The sequence below is a fragment of the Passer domesticus genome, chromosome 11 (assembly GCF_036417665.1).
Source record: "Passer domesticus isolate bPasDom1 chromosome 11, bPasDom1.hap1, whole genome shotgun sequence".
Classification (NCBI taxonomy): Eukaryota; Metazoa; Chordata; class Aves; order Passeriformes; family Passeridae; genus Passer; species Passer domesticus.
The window spans coordinates 18812125-18826042 of record NC_087484.1 but is presented as its reverse complement, the minus strand read 5'-3'; the positions used below and the strand labels follow the sequence as shown (position 1 = coordinate 18826042).

The following is a 13918-nucleotide window of genomic DNA, read 5'->3' as shown; positions in this document are numbered from 1 at the left end:
CTAAATCAGGAATCAGCATGTTTAAATGCATTTATTCAGAGCATACAAATTCTGTTTCACTTGCACTTACTTGAGGCATTTCTCTTGGCTACAGAAAAGTTGGCTGTGCTTGTGGCTCCCGGACTGTCACCAGCCAGAGAATGCAGTCCTTGTCCACAGAAGGCTCTTTGCCTAAATCCCATTAACAGCAATAGCAGCCACAGGCTTGTGTTTTCCTTACAGGAGTGGAAGCTCAGAAGCCTGAGGTTACCACAGGTAACTTCAATACTCAAATCCTTCACACACACATGAAGTGAAATAAATGCCCCTAATTTCTCAGGAGATATTATGCTCCTTACTGTGATCCAAAGCAGATTCTCTCCAGTAGTTACATACCTGTCAGTGCATTGGTAGTAGATGACACAAAATATTTCAGTGCTTTGTTTCTCAGTCCCAGCCTCATTGTCTCCCTGCTGTCTTTTAGGGGAAGGCTGCATTGCCTTGCGAATAGAAGCAACAGAATCCTTAGCACCTATCCATACTGTGCTCACACACCATGGAGAGAAAACGGGGATCTTCCAAGGTGAAATCAAGTTACAAACGTCACAAGGAAAACAGAGAGAGAAACTGTATGGTAAGGAGCATCATTGCTGCAATGCTCACACTAGAGAATGCTCATCTCAAAAGATTTCTGATAACTGTCAAGGAATTGAAAATTATCTCCAGAGTGCTTGTAGTCACAGAGAATGCTTTTGATGCAGAGTGCAAGGAGGTGTGAGTATGGTTAGCTCTCAGGAGCATACCCGTACTCTTTCAGGAAGACAGAACAATTGGATTCTGTGGGGTTTTTCATCAATCAAGTAAATTCAGCAGACTGAGAGAGCCCCCTGTCTGTCACCTGCACTGGTTTTATTGAATGGGGATCCCTTACTTCCATTTGTGACATGGCACACTCCATGCCAATCTCTCCCTGCTCCAGTCATCCTGGGGAGCAAAGAGTATGTCAGGCTCTCAATGAGCACTTTCTTAGCTAGAAGATCACAAACTTTGCTTTTTTCACCTTGCTATCCGTTGTTCTCATTCAGAGTATAGAGACAGCCATTTACAATTATTCATTATATCTACAATTATTCTCAATGGTAAAATGACTGTATGTGGCTGTTTGGTGGGTCATGACCTTTGTATTTCGAGACACATTTCTTCCTCTGTCAACAAGACATGACATGTATTAGTGGATAGTTGAAAATATAACAGCAACAACGGCTTAAAACTGTCCATCACTCTGAACATGGGAACACAGAAAACTTGAGCAGATAGACTCTGGAGATATGTGTGCCCCTTCTTTCCCTCAGATTTTGTCAAGATTGAACGTGATGAAATCACTGGTCAGAAACCAAAGAACGTCAGCAATTTAGAGCCTAACAAAGACTGGGATCTGGCTAACAGGTAAAGGGCAAGTGGGTAAGTCAGTTCCAGGAAAATGGTTGGCACCATAAATGCAAAGTTGGGCTTGCTGTGGGAGCAGCATCAACAGGGGTGCTGAGCACTGGGAAGCTGCTTTGTGGCTCTCTGGTCAGGACTGGTCAATGCTCCTGTCCCCAAAGGTTCAAAAGCTGAGAGTGCATTAGCCAGAACAGGTCGCTGAACCCTCTTTAAAAAAGGCCTTCTTATTTCCAACAGAAAGTCAAAATCTACTCATCTGATGGCCAGAGAGGCAGCAGCCATCGCTCGCTACTGGGGGAGCGCTGTCTCTTCTCCAGACAGCCCAGGAAAGGAGGATATTTTACGGTAACCTTGCCACCTTACCTCTGACAGCTTGGGGTGGGAAGCTATGCTCAAACTGCTTGGCTTTTCCTTTCAAAGAGTCACAGCATGAGTCTGAGTAAGGCTCTCCTTTCACCTTTTTTCACTGGGGCTTTTCCTTGAGGGCAGCTTCTGGCTGGGCCCAGAAACCTATGACAGCCCCCATATGTGGCTGCAGAAGCTGAGTGCTCTCTGCAGCCTGGAAAGGGAAGCATCTGCTACAGCCACAGGAGCTATTTTGGGGGTGGGGGAGGTTGTCTTGACCCAGCTGCTTCCTCTCCAGTGACCAAGGGGAGTGAGGCACTAACAGGACTCCCACTTTTTCTGTGATTCTGAAGCAACAGTGACAAAAAAAAAAAAAAAAAAAGGAAGCAGGTATTGAATCTAAGCAGTCAGTGGGTACTAACTTCTTTGAAGCTGGCAGGGAGACAAAAATCCCCAAACCTATTTGTGCATGTGCCTCCCTAACAATATTTCTTCTCTTGAGCAGCTCCACCCCCACAGACATCAGCAACCCCAACTACCTGGGCATGGCTCCCTTCTCTCAGCAGCCCTCTGCAACCTCCCAGCTTAAGCAGACACTTTCATCAGAGCAGGCACCTTCCCTCTGGAACTATGAGCAGCAGTCCAAAGAGAACACCTCCTTAATGGGGCAGAGTCACTCATCCTCCACATCACCCTCCTTGTCACCTCTGTCTCCAAAACCATCCCTCCAGCCAACAGCAAACAGAAGCATTTGTAATTGGAATCAAGAGTACCAGTGAGTGTTTGAGTTTTGTACTGAGTCTGGGCTCCTCTCTCCTGTCATTCTGCACAGTCACTGTTTCATTATCTGTTTAGAGAGTTCAAGGTGCAGCATATTCTTTACATATTTTATCTCTTGAATGAGAAAGATAAGTGAAGGTCACAAGTACAGAATCGCATACTCAAAGAAAACTACTGTAGCAGTTCCTCAGACTTTTGTGAAAAGAAAGCCAAAGATAATGAGTTAAACTTACAATTAAGTAATGGAATCTTAGAATCATAGAATGGTTTAGATCGGAATGGACCTTAAAGCTTATCTCATTTCACCCCCTGTCCAGGGTGCTTCAAGCCCCATGCAACCTGCCTTGGATGCTTCCAGGGATGGGGCAGCCACAGCTTCTCTGTGCCAGGGCCTCAGCACCCTTCTTCCTAACATCTAACCTAAATATCTCCTGCTCTATTTTAAAACCTCCCCCTTGTCCTGTCACTATCTGCACTCTCCCTCCTTTGTGTCAGTCCCCTTTACGCACTGGAAGGCTGCAGTGAAAACTCCTTGGAGTGTTCTTCTGACTGAATATCCTGTTGTCTCAACCTGATACATGTAGGTCTAATTCTCTACCAAAAGAAGAGAAGGAGAAGTTTACAAAGTTGACTGTAATAACAAAGAATAAAAGGGGGGAGTGTGGCATAGATCCTTCCCCTGCATTGGAAGGAGAGGTCCTTTGTGTGTTATACATGAAGTACTTTCACTGAATTTCTACTGGCACAATACAAATGTCCAGCTGCTCCAGAAGCTACACTCCATGTGCTGCTTCTATCACAAGCCTTGATGCAGAATTTCATCTGGCAACTGAAAATATCCCATCCCTTCCCAGCTTAGTGACGGGATGAGGCTACTTCACACTAGTGCATGTGTGCAGTCTGTGTCCTTGTTGCAGACCTCTTCACAGCCAAGAGACAGCTGCTCTCTGAGCTGGGCTGGAGCTCCCTGGTAAATGGGTGTGGCACTCTGGAAGTCAAAACTTGCAGTAGTCAGAGCTGCCAGCACTGCTGGGGTCTCTTCTGTACCCGGCAGTGCTCCATCATGGCTCAGCTCTCCGCTCCAGCATGCGCTGACTGCCAGAGAAGAGCTTGACACATGGAACACAACTCATCCAAAGACACCCAAAGAACATATGCCACTCACCTCTATTCCACTCTGCTCAGTGATATTGTGGCTGATTTTTTAAAGTACTTTGCAGGTGAAAGCCTGGCCAAATCAGGTCTAGTGACCCAAACCCATAGGACCTGCTGGGTCCCATTGTACAGCTGTGCAGTCATTCCAGGCTGAGTTGCAGCTCAAAGGGCTCTGCTGGGAATGCACATGGATTGTCTAACCCTACACTGTGCATTTGGGTGCATTAAGGAAATTTATCCCTTCCTTAGGAATACCATGCTGCATTGGTAGCAAGAAGAGATTGACCCAATTGTAAAATGCCACAGTATGATGTGAGCTCTTATTTTAAGCCTCTAAACAACCATTTCTATCCTCTCTGCGAGATCTGAAGATTAATATTCAAATTCAGATTTGTGTGTGTTGCAGAGTCATCAAAGGAGTGGCACAGTTTGGCTCGGTAGTTTATCTGTGTTTAAAAAGAAGCCAAACATCACTTTGACAGAACTGTAACCTAGCAGGCAGTTTACACAATGCTATGCATATCTGCTCTCTATCACGTTACTAATGATTAAACAAAGTAAAACACACTTCTGTTCTCTCTGTTAAACACACTTTTGTTCTCCCTCCCCAAATTTAATTGTTTTCCTGTTGCCTCTTCAGGCAGTCAGTTTAATTTGCTCACACTCATTTACTATTCATGTCCTCTCTAAATCAGTCAGGGCCTCTCTTGCCTGCTCTTCACAAGTCTCCTTTTTACCCTACTTCCATGACTGTAGGCTGCCTGACATGGGGAAATCCACAGCTGAGCCTGTGCTGCAGGAGGAGGGGCAGCAAAGGCCAGAGATGTTCGAGAACCCACTGTATGGCTCCATGGGCTCCAAGGGCAAGGCGGCCCCCAAGAAAGAGCAGGAATATCCCAAGGCTTTGTGGAAAGAGCAGCCGCCACTGCCTGAGCAGAGCTGTCATCTCACAAAGCCACAGGAGCCTGAGTGCAGCAAGACCTCTGGCAAACAGCCATCACCACCTTTCCTGGTGCCCACACAGCGATTCCGGTCCTACACTTCATCCTGCCAACAGGAAGAAAAGAATACAGGGGAAAAGAGCCAAGGCAAACCAAAGATGACAACACCACTGGAAAACTCGGCACCGCTCAAAAAACTCGTGAAGCCATCAAGGGCTGAAGTCAGCCTGAGCATGCAGGGACATCAGAACAAGCCACCCCTTCCCTCCAAGAGCCGGGCAGTGCTGGACATGCAGAACTCCAAGGGCCGTGACTATCGGGACAGCTCAGAGCTGCCGCACGCCGGGAAGCACCGGATGGAGGAGGGCCCGGTCAGCAGGACAACCACACCGGTGCGTTACTGGGGAAATGAAGTGGGCTGGGAGATGGCACTGCGACTGGAGTGGTATTGGCTCAGTCACCAAGTCCTCACTCCAGGGTTCCTGTCCAAGCTCAGTGCTGTCCCACAAACCTACAGGGCTTGCAGAGCAAGGGGTGCCAGGGAACATCCTAAAGCAGTATCGCTGCAGAGGATGGCATGTTGTGAAACTGTGGCCTTTATTGTATTTGTGGGGTCCTTCGTGGCAGGAAGGAATGATGAATCTGACTCCATGTTCTCAGAAGGCTAATTTACTATTTTATGACACTATATTATATTAAAGAATACTAAACTAAACTATACTAAAGAATACAGAAAGGATACTTACAGAAGGCTAGAAAGATAATAATGAAACTTGTGACTCTCTCTCCAGAGTCCAACACAGCTTGACCCAAATTGGCCATTGAGTCAAAACAACTCACAGCAGAAACCAATGAAACAATCACCTGTTGATAAACAATTTCCAACCACATTCCAAAGCAGCAAAACACAGGAGAAGCAATGAGATATTATTGTTTTCCTTTTTCTCTGAGGCTTCTCAGCTTCCTAGGAGAAAAATCCTGGGTGAAGGGATTTTTCAGAAAATATGAATGTGACAGGCCTTAGCTTTGCAGGAATTTTTATCTTCTTCTGGACTGTTTAAGCCTGGTAGTAACAAGAGGAATGCAAATAGTCAGTACGTTGCTATGTCTTGTTTTGGGCATACTGTGCTCTTCCTGAAAGTGGCTGATCCTGGCCCGATAGCACAAATCTGTAGGATTGGGCAATGGATTTGCTTTGCTGTAAGAAATAAAAAGATGCTGAAAAAAGTAATAAAAAGATGATTAAAAGTATTTAGTAGTTAGTGGTAAACACTTAGTAACTTAGAACAGTGTGTCCAAAACCATTACTGAACCCTCTACAGAAATAATCAGACATATACTTTCCTGGGCTGGTGGGTTTACTCACTGTGGTTTGGTTCAGTTTTGTGTTGTTTTTTGGGTTTTTTTCAACCGAGCATAAGAGCTGTATGAGAAGGAGTAGGGGAGGCCTTAGTAAGTGCATTTGGGAGAAAAAGCCCACTTGAGCAGGCTGTAGGACTTTTTTCTTTTTCCATCTCCATCAAAACTTGTAGAATTGACAGTATTGACAATTGACAAGCTGACGTCTTCTCTTGTCTCTACAGTGAACGTGACACAGCAGCTGGTGGTACTCTAGGAGGAATCCTGATGGGAAGAATGATGGAGACTACTGCTTTGTTCACACTGATGTCCTCTAGTCTGGTTCTAAAAAAGACTGAGGAATTTTATTTTTGAGGGTGCAGCCCTCCCTGTGATTATGAAAATGTTATAGCTGAGAAGCTTATCCTATGTTGCTCAGACCAAGAGGGGCCAGGACCACAATACCAAATGCAAGTTATTGTTTTGAGTGTCACTTTGGTACTTCCATGTGAAGGTGGGTGGCCAAGTACAAGCATTAGTAAATGTTTTGGAAAAGAGGACGGTACGGTACAAGGACTAGGAGATGAAAAGGGTGCATTGATAAAAACCCCTTCCTACAAAAGCGAGATTTCTATTTTGTGTTACAGGATTCCTATTAAAGAGTGATATGTAAAAGAAAGCATCTTAAAAGCGGTACAGCTCCAAAAGCATGTCCTATCCATGGAGCAAGGAGGTCAGGGAGAGTGGGGAAAGAGCAGATACTGATGCAGGTCACACACCCTCAGTGGAGCCAGCCTTGCCTGGAGCTCGGGGCTGCATCCCTGCACCACCCAGGGGACACAGCAGGTGAGGGCCAGCCCACGGCACTGCAGCTCCTTTTCCTTCAAGCAGGCCCTGCTTTGACAGTCCAACAAACAGAGGGAAACACCAGAACCACAGGCAAAAACAGGGGAAGAGGAAGGGCCCATGGGAGCTCAGGAGTAAAACTGCCTGGAGGGGCAGATAGCAGCACCCCAGCCTGCCTGGCAGCAAGCACTCTGCTTTGGAGAACACTGGCCAGCTGGTTTTGGAGCATTCTTAATAGACTAATGCTGACCTTACTGTACACTTTTGTTCATTGACTGAGAATGAATAACGTTAACATACTTGTAATTTCTGTTATATTTGTGTTAAGTATCAATACTGTGGTTACTATTAGACTAAGCATGTTGTGACTTAATCACTGTTACTGTTTCCATGTTGATTACTTAAAAAGTAATAAAATAGTCACCTTTCTGGTCATTGTTTATTGAAAATTCAGAACTGCCTGTCACATGATTCAGCTTTAGGTGGGTGTTACACCAGCTTGCTCAGTGACAGTAGTCCCTGCCCAGAGAAAACACCAAAGGCAGCAAGGAGAGCAGGGAGGGCATAACATGAACAACTGAGAATGCATCCGTCTGTCTGCACAGACCTTTTGTGGATATAGCTGCTTTGAAAACTACAGGACATGTTAGCAGGTACAGTTACTAATTGTGTGAGTGTAGGAAACATACAGCAATTTTACTGAAGGAGAAGAGACCAAGCACAGGCTTGTGAAAATGAGTGGAAGAGGACAACTTGTAGGTAGAAACCTTTCAAGAAAAGATGATTTTTTGCTATGCAGGTTGGAATTTCAAGGCATCGTTACTGAAGCAGCTGGCTCTACAACCTACAAATCAGCCAGAGAGACCATGAGCTTACACTCCGCTTGCTTTATTCAGCAGAACCCTCTCTGTGTAATTGCCATAATTCAGTAGCCATGGTATTTTGCTGGCCCTGAGGAGCATTTCACTTTTCCAGGTTGCAGAAGAACTTGTGTGGCCATTGAATAAAACCTCCCTGGAGCAGGTGAGGTTTCTATCCAATACAGAGAGTTAGATCAGCTCTCAGTAATTCTGGACTGTGTTCAGATGTGGAGATGGAAATGGGATGAGCTTTCTATAAAAAAATTTAACTTCTCAACAATGAGACACGCTCAGATTTTTTTGCTTTATCCCTGACTCCCTAAACTGTAAAAAATAAAATATATTCCCCAAAGCTTAGAAATTAAAAGCTGGATATAAAACAAATATAGTTTCCTGTGTCAATCTTCTGATTGAGAATGCTGCTTAAATTATGCACAGATTTGCAGATGAACAGATTTTGAGAACACTGGACTTGCTAAGGCATAAAAATCCATCCAGGTACATAATTTGGCCTGTCCTTTAGAAAGGCATGTTGCTGGGGAAGAAAAGCAGCACTCATCCAAGTTTCCAGCAGAAAAAAAACCCCAAAAAACATTCCTATTCCTATGCTAAAAATGGATTGCCTACCCACTTGGGGTTCCAAAGACAGTCTGATGGAATGGTGGCAAATGCCAGCAGGCTTTGTGCATGTGGACAATGTGCAAAAGAAGGCTCTGTAAAGAGCTTTCTGAAGCCTCTCTTGATGAGAGTCTTCTCAGGTGAGCAGCTTAGACAAGGAGTGGAGAAGTGGGACAAGTGGTGAGACACTACATAGTACTTGTCTCTGTGGCCAGACTGGCTGTGCCTTGGCATGGTAGAAGTGGTAACAACAGATATGGGAGCTTGGCAGATGTGAATATCAGAAAATTGGATTTAACAAATAAATCTGGTGCTTCTGTTTGTTATATTTAATTTTTAATTTCTGTCACAAAGCCTCTAAAATTATATCTACTGGTTTTACTGCCCATGTCTTGAACCACATGAAAGCAGAACTGAACATAAGCTGCTATATTTTCTGACATCTCTGAGCCTGACTCCCTCTTGCCAAACTAGGCACCTTTCTCTACCCTCTCTGCTGTTGTCCAGTTAAGTTGGTACAGGCAGTATGAGCAAAAGACATAAACTGAAGGATATGAATTGTCCAAAAATGTACTGATTTCCCCCAGGTGTATTATCTATCCATAACCTTCCGGCATCTTTTATTTTAAGTTCTTAAAATAGCTGGAGTCTTTTTGTACTTATTTCCATGGAGACCCAGCTGTCAAAAATGTTTGAAGTTCCCAGCTACAGGATGTTATGTTGCAGAGTAAGTTTTAAACCCCCCATTTCCTGCCTGCACCTGTTGCACTAACACCAGTTTCCTTGTTCTCTCAGTGTACAACCACCACAGGGCACCTTTAAGCCTTTTCCTAAGATGTTGTGGGCGACGCATTTTCTTCCTGATAGAGGTATGGTCTTAGAGGAAATGGCTCAAGGAAGAGAAAAACAGAAGGAAAACCACATTAAGGTGAGTTACTCACTCCAAAATAGCAAGGGGATAATTCTGATGTTAGAAATGATGTTTCCTTAAGCCTATGATCTACTGGGACCAAGCACCCTCTTTCTGGTCAGCTTAAAATGAACCATTTAGTCAGTATCCTCCTACTTGTTTTTAAAATGAAAGGTTTGCTAAAAATTTATGACGTTTTTCTGTTGTCCTTGTAATAATACAGTAACAGTCCCTGTGATTGAAAGAACGTATTGTCCAGAAATTAATTCATTCACCCCCAGACCAAGCTCCTTATTTTTATATCATTGTGAAGACGCATCTTCACACATCTTTATGTGTGAATAAACTGTGGGTGTTGGGACACACTGACCAAGGTGACGCAGGACAATTCCCAGAGACCTCCTAACCAGTATCAGCAGATGGATTGGAAACAGACAATACCCACATATTTCTCTTTTATTTCTGTAATCTCTTCCTGGGAGAAATCGACACTTTTCCCCTGTGGGACATTTGCCAACAAGACTCTGTCCCTGCTGTCATTTGTGATGTTCCTTGCTGATAACACAGATCAAAGGTGCAGCCAGTGGGCAGGGCTTGGGGAAGTGAAGGGTGCTGCAAAGCCTCTCAATCATCAGCTACACCAGCTGCATCTGTGTGGTGCTCATGTGGTTGTGGCTGAAGTATTCAGTGACGGGGTCAATGGCTTTGCCTGCTCTCTGTGCCCAGCTGGCACTGTCTCACATGCTGGTCACACCTGCCACCAAAGGGCTGCTGCAGTCCCCAGTGCATTCCTGCAAGGCCTAGGGAAGGATTCGTTATGCAAGTGCTACAGAATAATCCAAATACTCCTTTCAATGTGGAGGAAAGGTGTTAGCTGCAGAGGTACGAGATGTTCTTTCTAAATATATATGTAAGCAAACATCAAGTTATTACTCACATGAATATGAAAAAGATCTTTCTAACTCTACAGTGTGTGCATGGTGTTGTTTCAAATGAGGCTTCTAATAAGAAGTATTTTAAGATTACATTTGTGTTAAACTACTGAAGTTTCTCAGAAATTCTTTCAGAGTTGAATCCCAGGTTGACAGAAGAGCGAGATTTCTTTTTGCCTACTGTAATTTGCTATATTTTTTTTCTGCATTATCTTATTATGCATCATCACAAAGCATTATCTCATTATGCATTACCAAATTTCCTTGAACTTCTGTTCTCAGTTCATTACCATTATTCAGTTTCATTAATTTTATTTGCAGATAATCTTTGCTCTAGCTCCTAAGTCAGCTAAACTAAAGGATACTTCAGTGTACCCTTTTAGATCAAAACTAACTGACATTCTTCTGTAGCTCTCAGAAAACTGTGATCAGAACTGTTTTACAAACCCCAGTATTGAGAAGCCATCACAAAAACCAGACACGGGTCTGCTGAATGTGGTGCTTGGACTGGAGAATTTCCAGAGGCCCATCCAAACTCAGCTGTTCCATACTTGTGTGGCTCTATTTAACTGAGACTATTCTGTGCCAGGGATGGTAATCTGCTACACATTACAGTCATTATTAACACTTTACTGCATTTTTCCCAAGGTCTGGTCTAGATTACACAGAAAACAAATTAGTCTCTCTTATCATGAAGTATTAGATTATATCATAACTAATAAAGATGGCACAGAACAGGGTAGTAAATGTTGAGCTCGAAAGAGAATGCATGGGTGTTAATGGATAAAGGTGTCCAGCAACATGTAGAAAATACTTTGTGGAAGGAGAGGGAACCCAGCAGAAGGGAGGTGGGTAAAAGCTCTCTCTCATAGAAACAGGTCAGACAAGGGAAGAAAGGTAGCAAAGAGACTGGAGAATGAAAAGAGACCTTTGCAACAGAAAGGATGGAGAGTTAGCACAGAATTTGTGTCTACTCCATACTTCACAGTAATTTGCATCTTGACATTATGACTTGAGGTACAAAGAAAATGACCAGGTGTGGGACATGTTCCCTCTTTTCAAAGGTAAACTGAAGATCCAAAACAAAGCTGAATTCAAAAATGGTGTTTTGAGCATAACTTTGGGAAGAACACTGGTGATCAGTATCATCCTGGAAAATTAGCATTTCTGGTTCCCAGTAAGGAAGCAGTGAAGGAAGTAAGTGAATCTGAGCACCAAGCTTCAGGGAAACATCCCATCAGAACCTGCTCCACCCACCTCCGAGCAAGGATCCATTCTGTCACCTGAATGTCACTTACAACACAGCCAGCTCAGAATCAGAACTGGGCTAGAGGGGGCCCTGATGGGACCCTGCAATCCATTCACCACACCAGCAAAGAGTACACTACAAAACCCTTTGCCATGTTTCCAAGTGGCCTTATAATCCTCCAGCAGCAGAGATTCTCATCTGCCTCAAGCAGCTTTTACCAGCCCTTCCTCATCTCTAGGGGCCATTTTTTGGGTTAACTTTAGGCCCTTTCAGTGTAATCTTGTCCCATATGAACAAGCAGATCAGGGCATTGTCTTAATTTTCTGACATGCATATTTACATAGTGCTGTCATGTATCCCATATGTCTTATCCTTGAATTCCAGCTGTCCAAATCTTTCTCCTGGATCAAATCTCCTATATACATTTCTCATTCCTGATGGGCTACTTTGACATTCTCAATTCTTCCTGAAATGTGCTGGCTAAAGCTAGAACACACCTCCACTAGAAGTCCTGCTTTTCCCTCTATGGATGTGGAATGCCAAATTCATTGGAGGTACAATTTTTGCTTCTTCACTGCAGAAGGAGCATTCTGACAAGCAGGCTAATTTGGTAGTCTGAAATTTTTACTTCTGAATTAAAGTGAACAAGCAACTTTCAGCCAGAACAAACTGTTTTGTCACATCTTCTTACAGTTCTTGGGGATATGAAAGAAGAGCAGGATGATAGATGATGACATTGAGCAAGGATGTGCAATTGGAAAGACTTCCAGAAACCTCAGATATATTTAAGAATATTGTATTGGAGTGGGAAAAGCATTGTTAGCAGGTACTGTAAGGAAAATCAGGATGTCCTGCCCACTACAGAAATCACAGATTACAGAAAGGTAAATTTTATAAAAATCACACTACATCTGTAATGTAGTGTGATTTTTATAAATTCAAACATATACAGATGACAATTAATTTCAGTCCTTCCCTTGGAACATTCTAGCAGCTGCTGTAAACAGTAAAATGTGCAATGTTTGATATAATTAATTTATCTAACGCTTGAGGACACACCTTTTTTTTCCCCACACACTGATTTTTTTTTCTACTCACATTGATTCTTTTTTCTGCCCTGCTGAAAGAAATAAGGAACAATTATTTTCCCTCCCAGTTTTAGTAAGAAAAGCTTGCTCTCAAAAATGAGCTGAAGGATTTCTTTGGAGGGGTTAAAAAAAAGCAGGGGGTTGGCAGTTCAAACTCAGTGAGGAACTTTGGGACTGATTATATATTAAAGCCAAGGTAAAAGCCTCAGGAGAGGAGGTATTGACTCTAATCCCTCTATTTCTGTATCTTTGCCTTTCCTTTTTCTCATGCTTCAGTTGCTTTCCTCTTTCTCTGCAAAGGATAAAGACATAGAGAGGAAGATTTGACAGGATGAATTTCTCTCAGCACTGCCCTTCACGAGTTCAGTAACTATTGCTATACAATTAGGACTTAACCTTACAGTTGTTATAAACGACCCAGAGCCTGAGTGGCAAAGAGTTACAGAAGCTTTCTTGAGAACAATAAAAAAAAAATTGCAAAACAAAAGGGACAGTGCTGGGACTGTGGCCAAACGCCAGAGGCTCGTGCACAAAATGGCAGCTCCGCCTTTTATACCCCTGGTGTTGCATCAGCTTTATGCAATTTATTTTGGTTTTACACAGTCCCGCCCCATGTCACTCTTTTGACACTGACGTAGTTTTGTCACTGTGGTCATCAGGATTATCACTGCATGAAGTTCTACTCCTTTTAAGGTCGTGTCTCAAAGGTTTGGCTAGCAACAGTCTGTTCCATGTAAACTCATAAATCCACATTAAAAGATACAAAACCATCCTCACAATTAGGCCATTATAACAACATCAACCACTTTATAACATATCATCAATATTAACATTATAATATTTAATATCAATTCATATAATACCCTGCAAAAGCCAATTCCCATTAACTTGCTTCTCACACAGTTACAGGTAATCTTAAGTTTTTAAACAACTAATTTGATTTTGTGATGTATAAGTAGAATGAAAGAGGCTGTGTGCTTACACTTGGCCAAATCAGCTTTACAGAGAATGCACATAACCTCGTGCTTTGTGTACTTTGTAAGACAGAGCATGAACTATTATTAACTCAACCAGCAGCACACTCTCCTCCAGTCTAATAATGTAGTGAATCATCTGTTTCACGCTGTTACAATTTCATAATTGCATCTTCATTTACTTACTCAAAAGAAAAACAAAGCAATTTAGGCAGTCCTAGACAAAAAGCATTATGAGTTCTGCCCAGCTTCTAATTAAATTACAATAATATGGTTACCTAACACATTACTTAGGAAGTTAATGTCAGGAAAATTCACAAGCGCCAGAGGTTTATGTCCAAAAAGGAGACAGAGGAGTCCTTCAACTTTATTTGAATAAAGGGAGAGCGTCCACTGGGCCACATGCCCGCGGGCTTTTCTCTCTCGAGGTTTCAGAAGGTGCAGCGCCCCTTTTATCCTG

At 43.1% G+C, this 13918-nt stretch overlaps 1 protein-coding gene across 7 annotated transcripts in view; it reads left to right on the top strand.

Annotated features, from left to right (window-relative positions):
- INPP5D (inositol polyphosphate-5-phosphatase D) overlaps positions 1-8071 on the top strand; it is a 90878-nt gene extending 82807 nt beyond the window's left edge. For 6 of the 7 annotated variants that reach the window (XM_064386122.1, XM_064386123.1, XM_064386119.1 and 3 more), the window contains 6 exons: positions 464-613; positions 1332-1425; positions 1660-1767; positions 2273-2542; positions 4459-5035; positions 6227-8071. In XM_064386122.1, coding sequence (XP_064242192.1) covers positions 464-613; positions 1332-1425; positions 1660-1767; positions 2273-2542; positions 4459-5035; positions 6227-6229 — 1202 coding nt within the window. In that variant the 3' untranslated portion in view covers positions 6230-8071. The remainder of the gene's footprint in view (positions 1-463; positions 614-1331; positions 1426-1659; positions 1768-2272; positions 2543-4458; positions 5036-6226) is intronic. The other variant, XR_010346380.1, reaches the window with a different exon arrangement.
- Positions 8072-13918: the final 5847 nt, after the last annotated feature.